Source organism: Oreochromis niloticus, linkage group LG23 (genome assembly GCF_001858045.2).
Source record: "Oreochromis niloticus isolate F11D_XX linkage group LG23, O_niloticus_UMD_NMBU, whole genome shotgun sequence".
Taxonomy (NCBI): Eukaryota; Metazoa; Chordata; class Actinopteri; order Cichliformes; family Cichlidae; genus Oreochromis; species Oreochromis niloticus.
In genome coordinates this window covers 12,533,541-12,559,268 of record NC_031986.2, presented here as the reverse complement: position 1 = coordinate 12,559,268, position 25,728 = coordinate 12,533,541, and the positions used below count along the sequence as shown (strand labels likewise).

The 25,728-nt window shown below is 39.3% G+C and overlaps 2 protein-coding genes across 4 annotated transcripts in view; both read right to left on the bottom strand.

Moving 5' to 3' along the window:
- The window catches only part of LOC100702575 (interferon-induced protein 44), a 179,940-nt gene that overhangs the window by 72,640 nt on the left and 81,572 nt on the right, over positions 1-25,728 (bottom strand). The gene's annotated exons all lie outside the window — the stretch shown is intronic.
- On the bottom strand, positions 6,381-12,548 carry LOC100704497 (interferon-induced protein 44). Of its 2 annotated transcripts, none has more exons than XM_025902673.1 (9): positions 12,423-12,548; positions 11,588-11,637; positions 8,918-8,947; positions 8,756-8,789; positions 7,962-8,157; positions 7,549-7,701; positions 7,282-7,453; positions 7,080-7,180; positions 6,381-6,873 (listed from the first exon to the last, which is right to left on the bottom strand). In XM_025902673.1, exons 2-9 carry the CDS (start codon positions 11,616-11,618, stop codon positions 6,697-6,699), a joined length of 894 nt encoding a protein of 297 aa, XP_025758458.1. In that variant the 5' UTR covers positions 11,619-11,637; positions 12,423-12,548; the 3' UTR covers positions 6,381-6,696. The 2 variants fall into 2 exon arrangements, with proteins under 2 accessions (XP_025758458.1, XP_005450147.3); XM_005450090.4 differs by having other exon boundaries at positions 8,918-8,950; positions 11,591-11,637.

The window sequence follows — 25,728 nt, the reverse complement described above, 5'->3', positions numbered from 1 at the left end:
GTGTATGTGTGTGTGTTGTGAGATTCAGAAGGACGCAGCCCTTCTTCTTGTTAGAGAGCGCAGATAAAAGTATCCAGCTCTCCTCTTCCTGCTTGTTCAGCTATTATCGCTGTGAGAAAGAATTTATAAAACAGTCTTGTAGTGGACAACAGTCTAAGTCATCAAAAGGTCAACATACAGTATTCTATCATATGCAAACTTATATCATTAAAAGCTTATACTGACTACTAAGTACAATTTTCCATTGACAGTTTAACTATGAAGAAATTGTTTGGCATCTTTATGTTATCCTTTTTAAAAGGTAACTTCAGGTGTCCATCTGAGGCAGATTCTTCCATGAACTTGAGGTCCACCTCCTTTTCATTAAAGTCATAATTGTATTGACTTTTCAACGTTTCCTCCAGCTTACAAACAGATATCCTATTCATGACTGCTGGTGGGTGCTCGCTGTCCAAGTTGCTTTTACCACCTTCTAAAGAACCATTTATGGCCCATCCCAATGCTGTTCATATAGCACATGGGCCAGTCCCCTGGCTATGAATGACCTCCAGTGGTTCCAATAACTTGGGAGCATTGCATTCAATCAACAGGTCCACTTTAGCCATTATGTAGGGAATTTGAACCTTTGATAGATATGGCCACTTGACCAGATCTTGTGGGTTTTTTTGCAAGGTTATCTGTAGTGACAGACATCCTTTACTGTGTTAGGACTTCTGGAAGTTCATAGAAGGCACTGTTGCCCAAACCAGGAATTTCTAGACCAGCAAGTTAGTGTGCAGAGACAACTTTTTCTTGACCCATCATTTGTAACAGAAAGCAAGTTATTTTACCCACAAGATTTAGCCTTTGCATGATGTGCTCTGAACAGAAACTAGCTGAACTGTCAGAATCTAAAAATGCATATATCTGTATGACATGACTACCTTTAACGGATTTTATTTGAACTGGCAGAATGGAAAGCAAGCCACTGTCTCTTCTGGCCCCTGTATGACCACAAGTTTTTATAGGAACTCTCCAGAGGATTCTGGACCTAAACTATTTGTGCCTCTGTTATCAATATGGAGGACAGTGTCAAACACTTGTACAGTCTTTACTAATGTGCCTAGCACCTAAGCAACCAAAACACAGCCCTTTCTCCTTTAGAAAAAGCATTTTGTCTTTGTGCTTCCTCTGCTGAAACTGTTGACACTCCTCCAGTGTGTGTTGTTGAGTACAGCAGATACAACATGGCTTTACTGTAAAGTCATGGTTTGTTGTGGTAATTAACCTTCCCGTGCTGTAGGTTTTATCCATGTTCATGGGTGTGACTGTATCAGCAAAGCTGTTCCTTTTAACTTGTTTGGTTGGCTTTAACTTTCTTCAGTTTGTTGTTGACCTTTCAGACAGGGATTGTTGATGTTACATTCTGAATGTCCGGAAATAAAGGATCCAAAAGAATTCGAAACCAAATCTAACTCTATTTTTAGAATTTGTCAGTACATCATATGCAAAGGCTCTCCAGTTCGCTCTCATTTTGTATGGCAGTTTGCATAAAATGATTTTCATGTTCATTTGCATATCCAGTTCCTGCATACATTGCAGGGTTTTCATGACATTACAACTCCCATGTAAGAACAGAGAATGTGCTTGCAATGATTTCACATCTTCATTTTTAATGGCAGGCCAGGATCATGCCTTTTCAATGTAAGCAGTTGCGAGTTTATATTCATTTCCAAAGTGCTCTTTGAGCATTTGCTTTGCTTGTATATAGCCTTGTCCTGCAGCCATATATTGGCAACTGCATACTAGCTCTCTTGGCTGTCCTGTTGTAAACTGCTCTAAATAATACAGTACAATACAATTTTCTTCCACTCCTTGTTCAAACGCAGCGATGAAAGAGATGTACTGAAGAGGATCACCATTGAATACAGGGATTTTCCTGGATGGTATGGATGATGAACGCTGATGCTGAACCAGGGTTGCTGTTATTTCATTTCGTCTTTGTAAAATGGCACAAATATCCTCAGACTGTCTTTCTCCTACTGTAAGAATCGACCTGCGTGGTAGAGGATCCAAATTATGAAATTCTGTTGTGGTGCCTGTTTGAGCTTGTAGAGCCTCACTTTCTATTTGTGCTTGCGGTAGGATCATTGCAGATACACTGCTTTTAGTATTGCAGTTTTATCTTCTTTGACTGGTGTACCGGGCTTGACAGCGGCTGCATCTGCAGTTTTTCTCTATCTATGCGATATATCTATGCCACCAAGTAATGCGGCTTTTTCTGCTTTTGCTTTTATTCTTGCAGAAGAAGTTGTGCTTACTTTACCACTAGTTGAGCCTTTAGTGATGGAAGTGATTTATCAACAACATTTGAAACATTGTCCTCTGGGTTAACACCATCATCAACACCATTATTACCCTTTAAATTCAAATGTTCGCAACCAGATAAGCACTGTCTCACTTCATAAGCAAACTTATCAAAAGATATTATTTTTGCTTTAAACCATGTTTCATGCTTTTCTTTTTCATCATCTGGTAACAAACACTTCAATGGACCATGAAAAATTTTTGCTCCATTACACAAAACAACTAAATCACTGAATGACGCTTGAACCATAGAGGTTTTATTCAGAATCAGAGAGACTTTATTTATCCCCAAGGGGCAATTAAGATACAACAGAGCAGCATGACTTTGAAGATAAGGACAAGGCATAAACAGGCAATAAGAGTGAGATAATAAATACATAGAATATACAGTATATACACAGTTTTAAAATGAAAGTGACTGAATAGGTGAATAAATAACTGTAATTGTCTAAAAGTGAATAAACTGTCGGCAGTATAAAAACAGTATAGAGTAGTTTATGTTTCAGGTGTGGGAAATGGTCTTATCGGCTGCAGTTAAAAAGCAGGGTGGGAGCCATTAAAATGCAGGGTGAAGAATGTGAGAGGGGTCACTGATGATTTGGCTGCCTGTCTAAGGGCCTGTTGGCTGAAAACCTGTGCCAGAGTTCTGACAGGCAGGCCAATGATTTTAGAGCACACTGATGCAGTGTGCTGCAGTCTGTTCCTGTTCTGAAGGCTGAGGGAGTGGAACCAGCAGGTGATGGAGAAGGTCATGATGCTTTCCAGGAAGGCATAGTTAAAAGTCATCATGATGGGTGTACTGACTCCAAAGGAGTTGAGTTTCCTAAAGAGGTATAGCTGTTGGTGGCACCGCCTGAGATTCTCCTCTGTGTTGGCAGAGAATTTCAGGATGTTGTCAAAGATGGTTCCCAGGTATTTGTACTCCTCAACTACCTCCACTGGCTTCCCGTGGATGGTGGTGGTGACTGAAGCAGCCAGATCCCTCTGCCTACTGGAGAAGGTCACTACCATCTCTTTGGTTTTGCTCACGTTCAGAAAAGAGAAAAGCAGAAAAAGCAAAATGCTCCTAAAACAGTTAAATCATCTATGTGTGTTTGTGACTAGTAGATGATTATAGGACTATCTTCATTAAAGGAACATTGGGGGTTGTTACAGTGATAGTGTGGCTATGTGTGAATATGTGTTTTTTAGAAGGTGGAAAAAACTTTCTGTTTAAAACTATTAGCCTCTGTGTGTTTCAGAGCACTAAAGAAAAGCAAAATACCCCTAAACTAGTTAAATTAAATCATCTATGTCTAAATAACAGAACTCTGAGACCTATACAATCCTTTAAAACAGCTTAATTAAAACACATAATGGTTTCATTAAATAAAACGCTATTAAACACATATGACCCCTGAACTCACAAGCATGTGCAAAGTCCGTTCACGCGCACATGCCCTCACATGAATGCGCAGGGGGATAGGGGAGGAGGGGAGGGGGTGAGGGGATGCGGGTGGGGGGGCAAAAAAAGTATAGGTATATTACTACTCATGAATAATAGTCTGACTCTGAAAGTCAGAAAGACTTTCATGCAGCATCCACTAAGCACTCAGCTGCCAAGGAAAGGAGGAATTCCTATTGGTCCCTGGGATCAGGATTATTCCATGCAAATAATGCAAGGTCAGCCCATGCATTATTTGCATAGGAGGGCTTTTTAACAATTCTTTTTGACAGAGGCAGCGCCATGCTTGTACCAATCTGCTATCACTAAGGAAAGTAAACTTTGAAAGATAAAAAATGAGAGTGCTTATACCACTTGGATGCTTGTATGGGTTTATAACCAAAGTCATTTAATATCCATCGTTCAGTGTTGGGAAGGTTACTTTTAAAATGTATTCCACTACAGATTACAGAATACATGCCCCAAAATGTATTCTGTTAAGTTACTCAATGAGAGTAACGTATTCTTAATACTTTGGATTACTTAATAAATTATCATGATTGTATAACTACATGAATGTACTATTGTGGTGTGATTTATTACTATTACTGAAGGCTACTCGCCATACCAATACCAACTAGGTTTTTAAATCTTAATATAAAATGAGTAACAGTAGGGTGGACATTAGTTAAGGCTGCACTTTTAGCAGTGACCTCGTATAGAACTATTTCTGTATCAGCAGTTTTCTTTTTGTCTGTTAATAATCATGTGAAACTGCACATGATTATTTGCAGCTCGCAGGATTTTAATGCAATCTATCAGGTCTAAAAACAGCATGTTAATACGTGGAGATCCTTAGGGGGCTGCTCCAAAAATGATTAGATTATATTTTGAATATTTGTTCAATTCTCTTCACAACCCCAGCTGTCTGTTCTACGCTTTGAGTGTTTACGTAAATAAAAATAAAAGCGTTCTAACATTTCACTTGTTTGTTTTTATTCAGGCATACATGTATACTGTTTTTATTAAGAGAGATTAAGCTTGTGTTTCTGTCATGTAGTGATTGTGCTCAACTGTATGAAGTCAAAGGAGTTTGCAAAGAAAAGCGTCTGGACTTCTTTGAGTTGCTTGAAGACGTTTCACCTCTCATCCGAGAAGCTTCTTCAGTTCTAAGGTCAAATGGCCGAGAGTCCCAGATTTAAACCCAGTGGGAGTATCCCCCCAAAGAGGGACAAAGGACCCCCTGGTGATCCTCTAATCACATGAGCCAAGGTGTGAAAGCGGGTGTGGGACCTAATCAGCCAGGGTTTCGGGTGAGCCCATTGTGAAACCTGGCCCCACCTTGTCATGTGAATCCCTGAGGTCAGATGGCCCAGGATGTGAGTGGGCGTTAAGGCGTCTGGGGAGGGAACTCAAAACTGGATTATAGATGGCAGACAGTTGGTGTCGTAAACCACCACCTCTGTTCAAAGATGGTCGCTCACAGTGGACATAGATGGCCTCTTTCACTCCTCTTTCAAACCATCTGTCCTCTCTGTCCAAAATGTGAACATTGGCATCCTCGAAAGAGTGACCTTTATCCTTAAGATGCAGATGGACTGCTGAGTCTTGTCCCGTGGAGGTGGCTCTTCTATGTTGTGCCATGTGCCTTGTGAAGTGGCTGTTTGGTCTCTCCAATGTAGAGGTCTGGGCATTCCTCGCTGCACTGTACAGCATACACCACGTTGTTAAGTCTGTGTTTTGGAGTTTTGTCTTTCGGGTGAACCAGTTTCTGTCTGGAACACAGACTTGGAGTAATTAGGACCCTACACCACCAGGCAGAACTTGTTCCCTCTAAGCCTGAGGGAAAAAAGAAGGAACACACACACGTAAAGGAAGCACTCAAAACATGTGGTTATCCTAACTGGGCGTTCATAAAGTCAGCAAAGAGGCACAGAAAAGAAGATCAGACACCAGCGAGGGAGGATAAGAAAGACAGACGCAACAACGTTGTCATCCCCTATGTAGCCGGTGTATCAGAGAAACTCAGGAGAGTTTTCTCCAAGCACGACATCCCAGTGTACTTCAGACCCAGCAACACACTCAGACAGAAAAAAAAGGGCCGTGGGTCGTATTCAAACCCAGGCTGGCAGCTCGTAGACATCTGATATATGACTACATGCTCATCCAACTGAGCTAAACCTGTGTCTATTGCCAAAACTGGAGAAGGCATAGAGAGGGGATCCCAAGTGTTATAGGACGGAAAGCATGTACACCCTGGACAAGTCACCAGTTCATTGCAGAGCTAACATCATTAAACGTGGCTTTATGAAATAAATGTGACTTAAAAGAATATGTTAAAAATGAAAATGATAAACTGAAAAATACTATATGTTATTTATTCTGATTATTTGTTGTGAACTTATTAACCCAAACATGTTGGAGCAAGAAAGATGGGACAGCTCCTAAAATATCTTTAATTGCTAACATTCTCAATGTTATGTCAGTATTATAAATACAGTGAACGAATAAACACACACTCTCTGGTCAGTCTTCATTATTTTAAGTGAACAGATTTAATTACAGTTCTGGAAACAAGAAATCACTGATTCACAGAGGAGAGTCTTGCATCTAGGGTTGAAATGATTTATTTGAGTTACACGGCAGACAACAGGTTGCAGGCATATATGTGTCATTTTTTCTACTGTTAATATTTTGAACATACAATAAATAACAAAAAGGATATGTATTGATTTTCTGTGAAGGTTATTTGGATTTAATTTGTGAAGGAACAAAAGGTGAAATAAAATAAGAACAACACAAAAAACAGTAAAATAAAGTTTATAAAGAAATCAACTTTTTGTGTGACTGTGATTGTAAAGATGGCAAAGCAAGATCACCTGAAGAGTAACTGAACATTTTCATTTTCTATCCTCCTCACACATTGATTACAGGTCATGATCATCCTGGTCATTCAGGTAGTCCTCTCCATAGTCAATGATCTTTTTCAGTACACTCAGTATCAGTGAATCCACATCGTTCTCCGTCTCAATCTCTGTGTGGTAGTTCTTCACGAGGAAGATGCAGTTCAGTGGAATACCCAGGTTCATGCTCACTTTTCCCATCTAAGTTTAAACAATATTACATTTTAAGAAAACTGAAACTGTATTGTTGCACTAGTGACATAATTATAAATTACTTATTGAATTATTTGCACTGATTCCAGCTGAGGTTTCTGTACAGATATACTAAAATGTACAGCTGAATTACAGATGTTACATTCATGTGTAAACTGTCTACAAACTCATGAAAGTTACTTCTTTGAACATACCAGCTCATTCAAGTACTTGCTCTTGTAGGCGTTCTTTATGTCTTTTTTGACTTCAGGACAGGCTTCATCAATTCTATTCATGATGGCTATTTGTGGGATCCCTGCCAACACAGAAACCAATGCAATCATTTTATATCATGTTTTTCTAGTATTTAAATTGTGAAATCATACATGCTCTTAGAACAACAACATCTGCTCTCACCTTTGTTACGAGCTGCTGCTCTGACACCTTTCATCTTCTTCACAGTTTCATCGTCGATCATGTTCACTGTGTCAGCACGAAGGACTAAAGCCAGAATGTGGGCTTTGTCATCTAAAGTGGAGGAGCTTCTGTAGTTAGCATCCGTTTCAGGCAAGGGACATTTGGGATTGAACTGGGGGAAAAAAAGCAAAATCACCTAAACTTTTTTGCATGATACAGTTTCTGTATCACAGACTGTGTACAAGCATCTGAATGAAGATGCCATACCCTGTAACCTTCTTTGACATGTCCACTAATGGCAAGTTTGATGTCTTCCACATGAATTCCTCCTTCATGGTCCCTCTCAAGGCCCATGGTGTCAGTGAAGACAAAAGGATAAAAAGTTTCTGGATTTCCTTTCTGAATTTTATATGTTTTGTGCTGTAAATAAAAAATGTGGTGTTGTTATATTAGCGCCACATACTAAAGACTCTAAACAGTTTTCATTTGCATAATAATTTATACACTAGTTGTACTATTTTGTAATCTTTTTATAGCTAGTTAGTTTTATAGTCTACAAAGCAGTTACCACTGCAGTGCATTCCTGTAGTCCTAGAAAATCTTGTAGGAAATGTGGTTTTTTTTTTCATGCAAGCCTCTAACAGCAACTGTCTTTAGAGGAGATGCCTCCTCATACTTACTGCAATGGTGAAACTATCACCAGAGTTTGCCGCTGCCAAAGCTCGAATTGCGATTTTGCCTCTTAAAACACTGTCGACAGAGTTGATGAAGCTGGACTTTCCAGCACCTGGTGGTCCATAAAGCAGGATTCTGAGGTGCTGGACATCTTTGTGAGGCTTGTAATCTCTGACAAGCTGCAGTTCTCGCTGTCTTTCTCTGTTCATTAGAAAATTACAATAGCAGTTAGTTTGTTACTTACAATTTACACAACAGTGTTATGAACAAACGCAAAATAAACAAAACACTTGAGGGCTGTACTACCAAGCCAGACTGACATGGTCAGGTTTGCATTGGCTCGCTTGATAATACCTAAAAACAGAGTCACAGAAAATTAGCATCATCATGGTGGTTATTATTGATAACTCAGGCATCTTTGCACATGTCATTGGCCTGATTTAATTCAAAATCACAACAACAGCCGCCTCAAGGCCATTTATATTAGAGGAAAATGTGATGGTGATAAATTAAGATTATAAGAAGTATAACAGCAAGAGGCAAGTGAGAAACAACTGCAGAAAATGATTAATCTTAAATCTCTAATTTAATACATTTATTTTGGCACTCTCCACGTTCAGAACTATGATATATTGCTAACAAGACAGCTGCACAGTGGAGTTTTGAATCTTTCTATTGATACATTTACACATTATATAATCTGGTCTGACATTGACATCTAATAACAATCATGTGTTAATAACGTAAGTCAAATTGAACTTGTAGAACACAAAGAAGGAACCACAGCCTTAATACTCACTTCCATGGTATGTTCCTTGTTGGTTCCTCAAAAACTGTAAAGTGAACATGTTAATTGTGTGAATCACAACAGAAGGGAATTGTTTAAATAAATTTTACATTATTATGTGTCTGTTTTATCTTAACACTTAAACAAATTTATACTATATTTTAAATTTCTTACTAGGAGGTGAAGGAGGAGGTGGAGGAGGAGGAGCTGCAATTAAAATATGACATGTGCATGTCAACATGTTAGTAACACTTTTCCATATTCAGTATCAGTTTTATTTTATATTCCTATATATGAAATTACATTTTACCAGTGATGGGAATAACGGCGTTACAAGTAACGGTGTTACTAACGGCGTTACTTTTTTCAGTAACAAGTAATCTAACTAATTACTATTCCTATCGTTAGAACGCCGTTACCGTTACTAACAAGAAAATGCGGTGCGGTCGCGTTACTTTTTTTCAACAAACAGACGGTTGAAGCTGTCTTCAGCTTACCGCATCTTATATCAGTTGCACGGAAGTAGCTGTAAGTAATCTGGACGCTACAGCTTTAAGCAGCTGCGCGCTCCCGCGGACGGTAATCACTTTCTGCCCGACGATCACTTTCTAGCACAACACCTGGAGCTAAGGTAGCAAAACAATCGCATGAGTGCTGCTGTTTGACTGAGGAAGAATAAAGTAGTCGTGGTAAGCCAATCACATGACCACTTCAAGATGACAAAGCAACAAGGTGATATATACCAGTTTTTAAATAGTGCTGACAGGCCACGTAAAACCAGAGTCATGATAAACATATACGCGGTGTTTTTTTTCTGAATACTTTCATCACGTTTAGTGTCTAAGGACAGCGCTTGCAAGCACTCTCTGCTTGTGACCAAAATAACAAAACAAAAATCAGCCCTTTCATGACATTTGGTTGTTTGGAAAGAGGGGGAAGTTTTAGGAGTGACGGCGAGAGAGAGAGAGAGAGAGAGCAGAAAAAGAGAGAGAGCGAGTTTTGAGATGTGAGAGGTTTGTGAAGTTTAGCGTGTTTGGAGTGTGTAGTTAATGTGTTGTCTTGTGTAGTTAGTGTGTAGTGTTGTGGACAGTTTTGTGTTGTGTGTCAAAACAATGAGGCGACTGCTGTCTCCAGGTATCGGGCTGTGATGTTCTCCTTTATAGTGGACAGAAATTATTTTTTTGGAGTGGTACAAATAATTTGTGTGGCATCTTATTGAATGCAGAACACCTGATTGTTCTTTAAATAGTTTGAAATGCTTGTTTAAAAAAGGGTAAAAGGTAAATGGCTGCAAATATGTTTGCAAAACTTGTGCATATGATTTTAAAATTGGCAATTTATATTTGCATTTAAAGTTATGAAATATGATTAAATAAACATGTTTGTGGTTGTTACAGTAAAAAAAACTTTTCTAATTGGAATTTATGTTTTTTGTCTAATTTTAAATCAATTGTGTTAATACAGTATGCCAAAATGAAAACATAACTGTAAATTCAGACACGCGAGGTTGTGCTGAAAAGGATAATACCAAACAAGGCAAAGTAAATTTTTAACGGTGAAATGTTGAGGTAAACTCAAAAGTAGTGAAAAATGGCCAATTATAAAATTATACCCTGGACCCTCTGGGGTCCAGGGTATAATTTTTTTTAAAGTAACGCAATAGTTACTTTTCAAGTAATTAATTATTTTTAGAATCTTGTAACTCAGTTACTAACTCAGTTACTTTTTTGAGGAAGTAACTAGTAACTATAATTAGTTACTTTTTCAAAGTAACTTGCCCAACACTGCATTTTACCATTTGCCTCATTCAGCTTGTTTATGTGTGTGTGTGTGTGTGTGTGTTCGTTTCTCTCTCTCTCTCCCCTGTCCACGAAGCGTAAACGATAAACATGTGTGTTGTGTTTACCGTAAACACGGCAATTTACAAATAAAGTTGCTAATTTAGCAACTTTTATGAACACACCTCAAAAAGCTACTTGGTAAGTCAAGTCAAGCAAGCTTTATTTGTATAGAGCAATATTATACCAAAAAGCCCAAAGAGCTTTACACGCTGGAAAACATAGTGACAGGAAATGAAAAAAAAGTATATTTATGAATGATGGGTTTAGATTTTATTATTGTCATTTGTATTAAGAAATATTTAACCATATATGCTTAGAGGTGTATAATCGATTGTGTCGTGATAGGAGGTTTGATCCTTTATAGTCTGCAACAGCATTGTGTGCATTCCAGAGTGTTCTGGTTTTCACACCCACACTCTGGGAGCATGGGAGAGGTTGTACCTTGTCTTATTGTTTTATGGTAGGATAAACGTATCTATATCTGTTTTAGGCTAAGTGCCTTTTGTTTAGATGGACGGCTCTGGGGAGTCTTCCTGGGGTCACAGTTTGACCCCCCACACACACACACACACACACACACACACACACACACACACACAGACACACACACACACACACACACACACACACACACACACACACACAAGGTATTCTTTGTCCACATGTATACCTATGTAAGCCGTTATATGTTAATGACCCTATGCATATTCAAGTAACCACAATAAAAGGAGTGCTATGGGGAACCTGGCTGAGAGTCTGACGGAGGTCAAGTGGGTGGAATGACACTTGGCTCCAGGCAGGCCTCCTCATGCATGAGTAACACAAAGAACTTTGCCTACTTGTGTCTTGTTTTTGCTGTGTAGTAAATTGTCCTGAACGTTCCAGCGAATAGGTTTATGCTACAAACCTATCAATGAACTTATTAAAGCAGAGCTACAAACAAACAAGCAAAATATCAGAACTATTTAATCCATAAAATGTCACATTAAAAACAATATCAGCTTACCCCAAAAATAGTTTTTTAATTTCTTCATGTTTCTTTGTACCAACCACCTGTGAATAAAACAAAGTGAAAAGACAGTCAACATGTGTTCAAATTGTGGTCACAAATATTTTTTACTTGTAAATCAGACTGCGTAGTGTTGTACTGATTTTTTTAAACTTGTAAACCAAAATATCTGAAAATGTTATGTTTGTGCATCCATAGATGAGAATTTGTGTGTGTGCAATAAACAGACTTGTGTTTGTAAAAAATAATTACACAAGTTACAATTTTTCTGTTAAGGTCTGTTTACAAATACAAAGCAAAAAACTAAACGTAAAACTCTCCACTCAAGTTCCCTGCTTGTGTGTAACTTTGAACTTGCAAGTAAAAATTTTGACCGCTTTTTTTCCTTTCAGCTGATTGGTTAATTTTATGTCAATCACAAATTTAACAGTCCAATTAGAGAACAGATGGGTTTGGCTGTTGGAGGGGCGCTTTACTGACCTTCCTGTTCCTGGAAAAGTAATATGTTTTGAAGATCTCAAAAGGCTCATACAAGTTAGATCCTTTAACTTTCAGTAGCTGTTGAAAGGATTAAGTTGTGGTATACCGATGGTCAGAAATACCATTATTATTTTAGTATTACTTTAACACAAAGTCAGGGGTGACCCAGGACCAGTGCTGTGAGTCACGCTGCGACTCTTCAAAATGCCACGTCAAGTTAAAAACATTGTGTCTGTGTATCTATATAGATAGATAGATAGGATATTGGACTATATGTCTAAATATGCATTAATATGCATTTAATCATAGTTTTCCAAAAGTATTGAAATGATAACACATGTTAGCATACCTGAATATCCAATTGTGCTGTGAAGATATTGGTTCTCTGGTGTGTCCTGCACTGATGCGGACTGAGTATGACTTTTCTTATATAAGCATTCTTTCAGTTTCATTTGGGTCATGTGACTTCTATGAATTCCCCCCTAAATAGTCCACACTAGGCCGTTATAACTTCTTTGTTTATATGTGTCATGCACTTCAAGGTTCAAGGTTCAAGGTTCTTTCAAAAAAAGGGGAGGGGGGTAGAGGAATAACATTATATATATATATATATATTGTATATACATTGGGTGAATGTGCAGTAGTAGCAGCAAGCAGGTGAATTCTGTACATTAATAAGATTAGACATCTGACTATTTTACAGAATAGACAATATAAACATATTTAAAGTTAAAGGAATTTGAAATTTGAAATGTACATTGTGCCTGGGTTTAGAGTGTCTGGAAGAGAGTCCTGTCTCAGTCAGTTATAGGTGATGTGAGAGGGGCGGGTGTGTGTGTGTGTTTGTTGCCAGGATGGGACGGGTCCTTCAGTATCTGCGCTGCTCTAGTCCGGCATCTCCTGGTGTAGGTGTCCTGAAGCGGGGGGAGAGCAATCCTGCAGCAGCGTTCTGCTGTACGGATCACTCTCTGGAGAGCTTTTTGGTCCTTCACACAGCTGTTCCCGAACCACGCTGTCATGTTCTGTGTGAGGATGCTCTCCACAGCGCCTGTATAGAAAATCCTGTATAGAAACTTGTACTTCTTAGAGCGGAATTATTTATTCAAAAGTTCCTTCTTAGATACATGGTAATTAATGACTAATGTTATAATAATTACCATAGTGTATACAATGCCTGGTTCTAGATGTAAGTTTTGAACTATTGGAAGTGAAAGAAAAAAGTATTTGAGCGTGAGTTTTTTTTATAGTTCAGCCAACCTGCTCTACATGTATTCTACAGTATCTCCATGTGCTAACAAAACCATGGAGTTTAATTATATGTTTGAACCAAAAGTGCAAACGTGGTTGTCACTGATAAACTAAAGATTGGGTATGTGGGATTAAAAGTGAATACTGCCAGGAACTAATACAGCAAGCTCAAAGTTCTGAACTCAAATTAAGTATAACTTAAAATAATACAAATATTCAATTTATAAATAAAAAAACAGTTAGAAATTGCAGCAATAAAATATAAAATTAACTCACATTTACAAAAAACGCCAGAGCAAAATTACAGACCAGCAAAGTCAACATCATCAGATTTATATCCAGGGCCAGATTTGAACAAATTTTCCACAGCTTCACCTCCACCCTACTCTGACCGTGAAAAACAAGCTTCAAGAGCAACCAACCTATCCCAGGCCAAACCAAAAATTGCTGGAGCAATTGCATCATCTCTGTCTCCTCAAATCACCAGATTGGGAAAAGAGTTTAACCTAAGAATGAGTGAGCACTATAAACTGTAAAAATAACTTCACCACATTAAGGTTTTTTCCCCCTCAGGGGAAAACTGAAAAATAAAGCAACAAAAAATAAAATAAAATAAAATAATCCTCATCAGATTATAATGATTAAAAACATTTACCTTAATTGAATTAACTATATCAAATATTTTCGAACCGAACAATAACGATTGTCACTATTGCCAATATTAAAAAAACTAAAAAGGGTAGAGCAAGTTATAAAAAAAGTCAGTTCACCAAGTCTTGAAAAATAAAACTGAAAAATAGAATTAAAAAAATAAAATAAAGAATAAAATATAATATCCATCCAGGTCTTTACAACAAACAAAAATGTGTCTTAACTGGATGGCCTAATTCTCAAATAAATTTGCAAAATAAAGTAAGAAGAAAATAAGATCCTAATATAAGCCAGTATTTACAAAACTAAAAAGGGTTGGCATAATAATTTATTTTAAAAAAACACAATTCACCATGTTTTTTCCTACAATTCTCAAACTAATTTGTAGAACACCGATTTAGAGAGCAGATTTAGAACAGAACATTTGTCTTGTTTATGCTTGTTTATTTTACAAGAAACTGAACTCTGTGTTTGCAACTGAACAGCTCCACTCATCCTTCACCTCAATCCACTCTACAACAACAGTCTCCTGTTTCCCTTTCCAAAAACTCTTACAAATTCATCCATATCCAAGTTATTTGTTAAGGACTTCTCATGGACCAAGATCACCAAATCCCTCTTTCTTTTATGTAACATGATACGACGATAGAGAGTTAGGAGCCATTGACAAAGTGGAGAATAAACTCTCACATGATGCTGAAGACACACCAATTACCAGGGCTGTTACATACAATTTATGCACCTCAGGAAAGGTTTCCTTGTACTCCTGGTGGACACACAGTGGACAGGTCTGTTTCCTTTGAACATTTTTTGAGCAGCATCTGTTTTGCCACAAGAACTTCATTTTTCAGATTTACAACATCTGCTACAGTACCAGCCATCACAGCCAGAGGGTGCAACAGGGTGGGGTCTAGAAATGTGCTAGATTTGAGTGCAAGACTTAGATATGGCTCTCATCAGGTCATTATTCTTGTGTGAAAATCTAGTTTCCATTTCTGAAATGGCCCTGTCAAGGATGATGAGCAGGGATCTTTTCAGAGACTTATGGGGAGAAGTGGTAGGGTAGGTTCACCTGAGTCTGTATGGCCCAAAGTTGAGAGCACAACACTGACCCAGGTGTTTGCTCATTGTTCTTCTTCTCTTGGTTGGATGTGACTCATCCTCAGGTGAAGTAAAAAATAGTGTCTGTGTATATATAAATAGATAAATAGGATACTGGACTATATGCCAGTTGCATTTAAGTGTTTCACTACTGACAGTAAAAGAAAAAAGTATCTAAACATGATTTGCTTAAATAATTTGTATAAAGTTTGCATATCAGCCACTGAACCTAAATGGTCTGCAGGTATTGTTGGATTCATTTTATTAGAGAAGACAAAGAAACTCAGTTTTAATTTTCCCCTATTAATTAAACGGTTGAAGGTTCAAATTAATAACAGCACTATGTCTCTTCCTCCGTTCAACAAACTGAATGAAGACAAGAACATTACACCCAGGGAGTAAACACTTTTATTATGTGTCATAAAAACAGACTATTAATGTGATTGGTCAATATAGCTGGGAGAAGGCCTACGGTTTAAACTTGGTCCTCCATTTTCGACCGTAGGTCTGTGTCTGGCTCATACAGTGGCTTGCAAAAGTATTCTGCCCCCTTGAACTTTTCCACATTTTGTCACATTACAGCCACAAACATGAATCAATTTTATTGGAATTCCACGTGAAAGACCAACACAAAGTGGTGTACACATGAGAAGTGGAACGAAAATCATACATGATTCCAAACATTTTTTACAAATAAATAACTACAAAGTGGGGTGTGCGTAATTATTCAGCCCCCTTTGGTCTGAGTGCAGTCAGTTGCCCATAGACATTGCCTGATGAGTGCTAATGACTAAATAGAGTGCACCTGTGTGTAATCTTTGAAGGGCAATCGTGGCTCAAGAGTCCCGAGCCCCGGCTCGGATAGTCTCGGTCATTGTGTCCTTGGGCAAGACACTTCACCTACCGCCTACTGGTGATGGCCAGAGGGGCCGATGGCACGATATGGCAGCCTCGCTTCTGTCAGTCTGCCCCAGGGCAGCTGTGGCTTCAACTGTAGCTTCCCTCCACCAGTGTGTGAATGTGAGAGTGAATGAATAGTGGAATTGTAAAGCGATTTGAGGGTCTCGAAAAGTGCTATATAAATGCAATCCATTATTATTATTATTAATCTAATGTCAGTACAAATACAGCTGCTCTGTGACGGCCTCAGAGGTTGTCTAAGAGAATATTGGGAGCAACAACACCATGAAGTCCAAAGAACACACCAGACAGGTCAGAGATTAAGTTATTGAGAAATTTAAAGCAGGCTTAGGCTACAAAAAGATTTCCCAAGCCTTGAACATCCCACGGAGCACTGTTCAAGCCATCATTCAGAAATGGAAGGAGTATGGCACAACTGTAAACCTACCAATACAAGGCCGTCCACCTAAACTCACAGGCCGAACAAGGAGAGCGCTGATCAGAAATGCAGCCAAGAGGCCCATGGTGACTCTGGACGAGCTGCAGAGATCTACAGCTCAGGTGGGGGAATCTGTCCATAGGACAACTATTAGTCGTGCACCGCACAAAGTTGGCCTTTATGGAAGAGTGGCAAGAAGAAAGCCATTGTTAACAGAAAACCATAAGAAGTCCAGTTTGCAGTTTACCACAAGCCATGTGGGGGACACAGCAAACATGTGGAAGAAGGTGCTCTGGTCATATGAGACCAAAATGGAACTTTTTGGCCAAAATGCAAAACGCTATGTGTGGCGGAAAACTAACACTGCACATCACTCTGAACACACCATCCCCACTGTCAAATATGGTGGTGGCAGCATCATGCTCTGGGGGTGCTTCTCTTCAGCAGGGACAGGCAAGCTGGTCAGAGTTGATGGGAAGATGGATGGAGCCAAATACAGGGCAATCTTGGAAGAAAACCTCTTGGAGTCTGCAAAACACTTGAGACTGGGGCGGAGGTTCACCTTCCAGCAGGACAACGACCCTAAACATAAAGCCAGGGCAACAATGGAATGGTTTAAAACAAAACATATCCATGTGTTAGAATGGCCCAGTCAAAGCCCAGATCTAAATCCAATCGAGAATCTGTGGCAAGATCTGAAAACTGCTGTTCACAAACGCTGTCCATCTAATCTGACTGAGCTGGAGCTGTTTTGCAAAGAAGAATGGGCAAGAATTTCAGTCTGTAGATGTGCAAAGCTGGTAGAGACATACCCTAAAAGACTGGCAGCTGGGATTGCAGCAAAAGGTGGTTCTACAAAGTATTGACTCAGGGGGCTGAATAATTACGCACACCCCACTTTGCAGTTATTTATTTGTAAAAAATGTTTGGAATCATGTATGATTTTCGTTCCACTTCTCACGTGTACACCACTTTGTGTTGGTCTTTCACGTGGAATTCCAATAAAATTGATTCATGTTTGTGGCTGTAATGTGACAAAATGTGGAAAAGTTCAAGGGGGGCGAATACTTTTGCAAGCCACTGTATTTCATCTTCTGCACCTTCTGGACATCTACCTGTAATAGGAGATAACTCTTCCAACTTCACTATGACAACAGTCTCTTGTCCTCCTGTCAAACCTGTAGAGGTAAAGAGAAGGGAAAGAGGGACAGAGAGAGGGATAGAAAGAGAGAGAGGGAGAGACAGAAAGAGCTCTAACACCAGAATTTATAGGCCTGTTTTTCCTTTTGTAAGGACAGACTGCAGAAAGGTACAAAATCAGCCAAATCCCATGCTTAATAGTTATATAGTTATAGTTTATTTATTTATATAGCACATTTAATTACAACAAGAACATTGACCAAAGTGCTGTACAAGAATACAAAATACCTAGTAAAATAACTTGTAATATTGATAGCAAACATCAAATATGAATTAACAAATAACTCTCATGCTGTATTAAAAGCCAGTAAATAAAAATGTGTTTTAAGATAAGATTTAAAAAGATAGACAGTAGGAGCCTGTCTGATGTGTAGGGGTAAATTATTCCACAGCTTAGGCGCTACCACTGCAAATGCTTGATCGCCTCTATGAACCAGCCTCGACCTTGGTACGGCTAAAAGCAAAAGATCACTTGATCTAAGAGATCTAAAGGGGGTATAAGGCTGCAAGAGGTCAGACAAATACCCGGAAGCCTGTCCATTCAGGGCTTTGTAAGTCAACAATAAAATTTTAAAATTAATTCTGAAGTGGACAGGGAGCCAGTGAAGAGAGGCAAGCACCGGGGAAATATGTTCACATCTTTTAGTACGTGTCAGAAGATTCATTAATTAATTCATTTCCAGCTTTGGCAGATTTCCCATCTAAAATATGTATCTGTTGACATTGCTGATGTCTATAAACAGTACATTAAATTCCATTTCATATAGCTCTTAATTCCTGTCAGAGGACAAAGGGTGACAAGTGAGGGGAGACCTGGTAGGCACTTGCAAGCAAAGTACTAATATGGTTAAAGAAAAGCAGGATTAGTCAAATGAACTGCCGGCTGGATTTAAAGGGAAAATGAAACGCACATAAAGGTTAATTTACATCACTGAGCCCTGCTCTTAAAAACTGACATAGATGTAACACTGTCTGTGTTTTTCGTAAATCCAGCCTCACAGACAGTGCTACATCTATGTCATGTGTAGCATTTCATTTCCCCTTTAAGAGAGAACAAATATAATTAACTGATACAAATTGTAATTTGTATATATTTGTATTATTGTTATTATTGTATTATTATCATTTCCCAATTATTACAAAAGCCCACAACATGGATATATTACTGAGCTGTACACCTCAGCTGAATGATTTGTTAAAGCTTGCGTAGTTGATTGAAAGTAAAACTATCTTTAAAAGTGTTCAGAGTTTAAATAGAAGTAACTCATCTGACAGTACATGTGATATAGGGGCAGTTTTATTCGACTGACACATTAAGGCTACGTTCACACTGCAGGTCTTAACGCTCAATTCCGATTTTTTGATCAAATCTGATTTTTTTGTCTGCTTGTTCACACTACAAATAAAATGCGACAGCAAACGCGCTCTAGTGTGAACGCTCAAAGCGGCCCGCATGCGCAAAAGAAGATATCACACACAACGCGCTCCGTTTAGACCCAGAGCAAACAGTATTGTTTGACTGATGGCCTTTAATATAAAGACTTCGGACTTTACGTTTCCCAATTTTTGCTTTAAGTTATTTTGTTATTTACATAATAATGTAAATAACCTAATAATTATCCTTATTGCTGTTTTAGAGAGGAGCGGTGCTTCAAAGGATAGTTGCAGATTTCTGTCAGAATCTGCAGATTATACAGTACAAATAAAATGTTCACATTGTCTTCCCAACAGTTTCACTAACATCTACACTGGATGGCCAGGAAGCGTTCACAATGTCTTCTCGGCGCTGATAATTGGCGTCTGTCTTGTGTCAGTGACGTAAAAGACGGATTTAATGCGACATGACCGTTCAAACAGCAGTCGCTTTCTAAAACATCGGATATGTATCGGATTCAGTACCACATACGAAAGTGACCCAGATCGGATTTGAAAATATCGGATTTGTGCCGTTCACACTGTCATACCATGATCGGATATGGGTCGCATAGGGTCAAAAAAGTCGGATTTGATGCGCTTTCGCCTGCAGTGTGAACGTAGCCTTAGTATACTCTTGACTGCAAAGCACATCTGGGCAAGATAAATGTTATAAATGACAATAACCAAATAAGGGAATTACCAAACAAAACAAACAAACAAGCAAACAAAAGAACAAGAATCACTTTGAGAGTGAAATCCCTCGCCCAGGTAGTCTAATTCTACATCTTGGGATACAGCCTGAACAGGTGAGCTATCCAGGGTGTATCCCAATTCTGTAACAACTGGGATAGGCTCCAACACCCTTGTTACCTGTGGGAATTTTGCTTAATCACTGAACATTAATGGGAGATGCTTAGATGAACTTTACATATTGCTTTGCTAACAGAATGATGTGCTCCCTGTTCAAAAGGATAAAAACAGCAGTCTCACAGTCTGAAAGATTGCATAAAAAAGATACAGGTGGAAGAGGAAGGAAAATGCTCACACTTACAGAGCACATTAGACACGAGATTAGAGAAGAGGCAACAAAGAAAATGTATCCAATGGATGGAACAAAGGACAAAAGAAGAGTGTGTGTGTGTTATCTTGTTTTGCAGACAAGTGTTCATGTGAGGTGAACCCAACACAAAGAAGACCGGAGACTATTGCCTTATTAGTAAATACCCAAGAGACAACAAATCACAACAGTATATTGTCTTCCACATATCACAAAAGTTTTGTATTTGTGCAGTGAAAGCCTGGCGCTTCATTGTTTCAAATATCCATCCTGTTAGTAATATTCTCTCTCTCAGTCTCTGATAACATTACAGTAACGAACACAACAGACCTTGAATGAGAAGACGAGTGGAAGAAAATGGAAGGACTGATAAAATGTCTTAAATACATATTTAAAATGTTGATTATAATGTCTTGTATTTCACTGTGACATATTTCACTTACTGGTTTTTATCAAGTCTTAAGACATTCGTTCAGATTTTTGTGACATCACACTACATTTTCTGGTCCTAACATGGCTGTGTGAGTGCTTATTTGTTACTTTTTGTGTTATTGAATGTTAATTCATGTTAATTGAATTAACCCCTAAATCCATAGAAAAGAAAAATGTAGGGATCTCAGTAGGTCCCCCCAAAAAAAGCCCAAAACAAAAAAAGACATCATGCTGTTCTAGAGGTTGCACTTTGTTTGTTTGTATTTTGTTTTTTTCTTTATTTCAAACTGTCATGACAGTTTGACCGAGGTTTAGCTAAAAACCACAGCTTTTATTTGCTGGAAAAGGGCTTAACAACAAAAGAAAAGCACACACTGGGACCTAGACTGCACAAGTAAACTCGACACAGGAAAAACAGAAACACAAAAGGGAACAAACATAATATGTAACAAAACAAGAACCGGGAACTAGAAATAACAAACTCAGATGCACTAAAGAAAACAAAATTAACGACAGAACTAATATAGAACTAAAATACGAAAATCTCTTAAAATCAAAAGAGTCACAATACCACAATTAACTAGACAACCCTGCTGAAGACCCAGGACTATGACACAAACCAGTCACCTTTAATGTGTCTTCACTTTGTAGCATGGGAGAGAGGAGACCCACACGTGAATAAATATCTCAAACCATACTGGATTTATCTTCTTCATTGTCTCCTTCCTAACTCAGCCATCATCATTACACAAGCCAAAGTACTGGACACTCAAAAGTAAATTCATTGTGTGTTCAGATATTATAGCAGTGAAGATTATTACCGCAGTTGCTGTGACTAAAATCACCCCACCCCTCCTATTAATTTCACCCATTTGACTGAGTGAATAAAATGTTGAATCAAATTTTTCCAGATAATTAATATCTCTGCCGTGAATAAGTTATATGAGTCAATTTCATGTTTTAGCTGTTATGAGTATTAAAAAACTTCCACCTTCCTTAAATTTGTTATAATGGAGGAAATTGTCCTCAAAGTACAAGAGTTTTTTTTCTATCAGGTTTTTAATGTGCTCTTTAATGCTGTAAAATTTGACACTTTTGCCTCAAGAGGTCATTGAACGAACTGCAATTTTTGGCACTTTGGCATTGGCTTTATTTTTCAGCACAGTATGATGTGTCTTTGACAAACAAACAATTCTAAAAGTTCAGTCAATAAATGTTTGTTGCTTAGTGCTCAAATTTGACAGCTTTATATGAGGCTAATTCTGTAAGTTTATAAAATTAAATACTGTAAATTAATTTCTTTTTGCTTTTTGCTTGTTTGTGTTGTTATGGTCATTAAAAAATACTTTTTACATTTTTTCTTCAGCCTGTACACTTCCACTTTTCTTTCCCCAAGAGCTTTAGGTCGCCTGCTTCACAGAAAAACAAAATGCGTACAGTGAAAATTACTCTGAGGACATATAGATGAGCAAAGTTTATTTTGGTATTTGCATCACCATCGTTTGTTTGTTGTTCTTGTTTGTCTCAGGACTTCTTAAGCACAGCTGTTCCCTCGCTTTGTTGCCATCCGACTACAATTCTCTAGTACGAATGACATTCCAGTGTTGTTGCTGTAGATCCTAGTGGTGTTCATCAGTAAATCAATGTCACATTTACTCCTGTCATCCATATAGAGGAGGTGGGTAACAATTCTTTCATTTTGTAGTTGGTATCTGTAGCCAGTTTTGTCAATGATTTGGCTGACATGGTTTAGACCTTTGCACCACATCCCAGTCAATATGTATTCCCGATGAAGGCTCTCACAGTATGGTCCTGTTGATCTTGTAAAGTTCAAGGCTTTCCAGGATCCATGTGTGAGGCATTGGCTTTTCAGCAATCAATCATTGCACAGGTTGGTCAGTCTGGTGTTGCAGTCTCAGGTAACTGCTCTATCTACCAGTAGCTGGTGTTTTGCCCCTCTGGTGTTTCTACCATTTACTTTCTGTTCCATGTGCATGATTATTATACGTAAGTCTACTATGATGCCTGACAGGAGCTTCCATATGGTACTGAGGAAGGTTATTGGATGGTAGTTGGATGGGACCGGTCCCTTCTGGGGTCCTTAGGGATCAGGACTGTTCCTTTAGTTAGCCATTCTGGGTATCGCTCATCAACTAGCAGCTGGTTTATTTGTACTGCCAGACACTCATGAAATGCAATCAGCTTCTTCGGCCAGTAGACTTCCCCTAACCCTGTTCAGGGAAGTTGTTGTGGTCTGCTCTTAGATCCACTGAGCATTGCCTAATGGGTTGCACCATTCACCCATATAATCTTCCAGTATTGCTCCGTCTCCAGCCTTGGTTGTGTTAAGTTCAGCACACAGTTCTGGTGTGGGCAAAGCAAATCCGGCGGCTGACCGCCCGGAAAGTACCAGTGGTGTAGAAACTGTTCTGCAGGCCAGCCGTGTGGAAAGCAGCGGCAACGAGAAAACAGGTCCAGAGGTCAACCGTGTGGGAAATGGCGTAGGACAAGACGACGCAGAGCCAGACAAAGCAGGACCAGACAAAGCAGGACCAGATGGTGGCAGAGCAGCCCCTGGCACCTGAACGGCCGACGACATGGCTGCTGTAAGTGATGGATATGATGGCTGTTGAGCTGGCGTTTGAGCTGACGCTGATGGTGGCACTGATGGCTGGATGGACCCTCCTGAGCCTCCAGAAGGAACAGAAGAAAACTGGGCAGGCTCACCAGAGCCCCCAGCCAGCACTGACGGCAGCGTGGAAGCCGTGGACAGCTAGAGTGACTATCCCAGAACAGAAGCAGGACCGTCACCTGCGAGACCTCTGGTTGAGGCGGAGCTGGCTGGAACTGTGCAGACCATTTGCTCTGCTCAGGCAGCAACAGCAAAAAAAAAAAAAAGTCCGCTGCTGGCTGGGTAAACTCACTGGAGCTTCCAGCAGAGAATGGAGGTGGCTGGGTTGGCTCGCCTGCACTCTCAGCGGAGACAGGGAGCTGAGACGGCTGGCTGAGCTCCCAGGTGAAACAGGCTGTGCAGACGCTGTTACCTCCAGGGGTGCAGAATCAGCTGAGTTTGGCTGCTCTGCCTCTGGGGAAGTTTCAGTCTTTCTAAAAACCATTTCTTTGTTCTTTGGCAACAGAAACAGTCTAGGTAGAAATTGTTTCTTGCTCAGAATGAGCAGGTGTCCTGGCAGATTTCTTTTCTTATGTATCGATCACTTTAGTAATTGTAAAATCACTTTCTCACTTAGTTATATGCATTTAGAATAACACCACAAATCAGCCTTATGCTGTATCACACATACACACACACAGTGGGGCCATTGTAAGTTCATGGTAGACGTTAAACAGATAGTGAGACTCCTACTGCTTATCAGTGATGTAAATCTAAAGGTGATGCCAAGGCAGGAATCAAGGTCATAATTCTCTGTCTGTGAGGGAGAAGTTTTTAAGGACGGGGCTGAAGGTATAGCCCCCCCCCCCCCCCCCCCCCCCCCCGGGACATGGACTAACATGTAAGAGTTGTGGAATGTTCTTTGTCTGTGTGTTTATATAAGATGTGAGGGCGGCAGCTATTAGCAGAGATCACCCTAGTGTTTGGCTGGGATGTTTCTGTCCACATTGCAATGTGTTTATTAAACCCACTTTAAATCAAGCTCACTGGGTGTGTTGCAGATTATTGTTAAAACTTCCATAACACAGGTGAAAAACAGTCCTTAATATTCTCAGACTTAGAGTTAACTGTTCTGGTCATCATAACTCCAGGCTTGGGAGGAGCATCATGAAAACAGTCCTTTAAATCCTAAGAGCAGGAGTTATCAGTGTCAGACATTGCAGTTTTAATATCACCTGGCTCCGAAGAAACAGTTTTTAAAACCTTTGCGGTTAACTTAGCAAAAAAACAAAAAAACAACAGGATTTACAGACTCAGGGTTAAAAGGCTCCGAAACACATAACTCTACCTCAGAATATACTGACTTCAAATTTTCAGATTTTGGAAAAACAGGAGAAGAACAGACTTCCTCAAACATGGGTTCAAAAACAGGAAATGCAGTCTCTGAGTTAACCAACTGGGCAGTACGACAGTCCGTGGTTAGTACTGCTTCGGCCTCAACATTAACACTTTGTGATATTGTGATAATAAGACAATAAAACATAATATTAACCATGGGACAGAAGCAGATAACGCAAAATGATATGAACACAGAATCAAAGCTTAATTGGATAAATCTCTCAGTGGACCAAAGAATACTCAAGTGCCGCTCTGACATGTGGGTTGTCATATGGGGTTGCTTGCAAGAATAGGTGCATTGAGTACAGCAGTAATTACAAGAGATAACACTCTGTGGTAGATATGATGTCTAACAACAATAAACCCATTAACTAAACTATAGTCTGTAAAGTAATGCTTTTACACTCTTTACTGTTACAATGTTGATACTCTTGCACAGGCAGTGGTAACTGTTAGAGAATTGTGGATCAATATGATTGTCATTGTGCAAGATGATTAGATTGTTAACAGGACGATTAGATCTTTAGCAGAGTGATTAGACCAGGGGTAGGCAACTCCAGGCCTTGAGTGCCGGTGTCCTGCAGGTTTTAGATCTCACCCTGGGTCAACACACCTGAATCAAATGATTAGTTCATTACCAGGCCTCTGGAGAACTTCAAGACATGTTGAGGAGGTCATTTAGCAATTTGGATCAGCTGTGTTGGATCAAGGACACATCTAAAACCTGCAGGACACCAGCACTCAAGACCTGGAGTTGCCTACCCCTGGATTAGATCTTTAGCATGAATGCTGACTTCTGTTTCCTACACAGACACACATACACATGTCAGTGATCACATCACATGCTCATAGAAACACACACATCACATGATCACTGTTGCAGACACATACGACACATGTTCACGTGTGAGTGTTTTATCTGTTGCATGATTGATGAGATGTTTGTGTGACCACTAAGTTAATAAAAGAGCTGCGAGAGGGGGCCGGAGTTTGGAGTTGTCTGGGATCAGGCGAGGAGCTTGCAGCTCCAAGACCCTGGTCCGATCCGTTCCCCTTGCAAGTTAAAATGGATTGAGCTCTGTCTTGCTTTGTTCACGGGAATAAGTCTCTAAACCAGCGGGGCCTGCAAAGCCCAGACCTAACAGTAACAAAGTATCAGCATGGTTGAATTTATTCTGAATGGAAACAATAAACACAAAGCT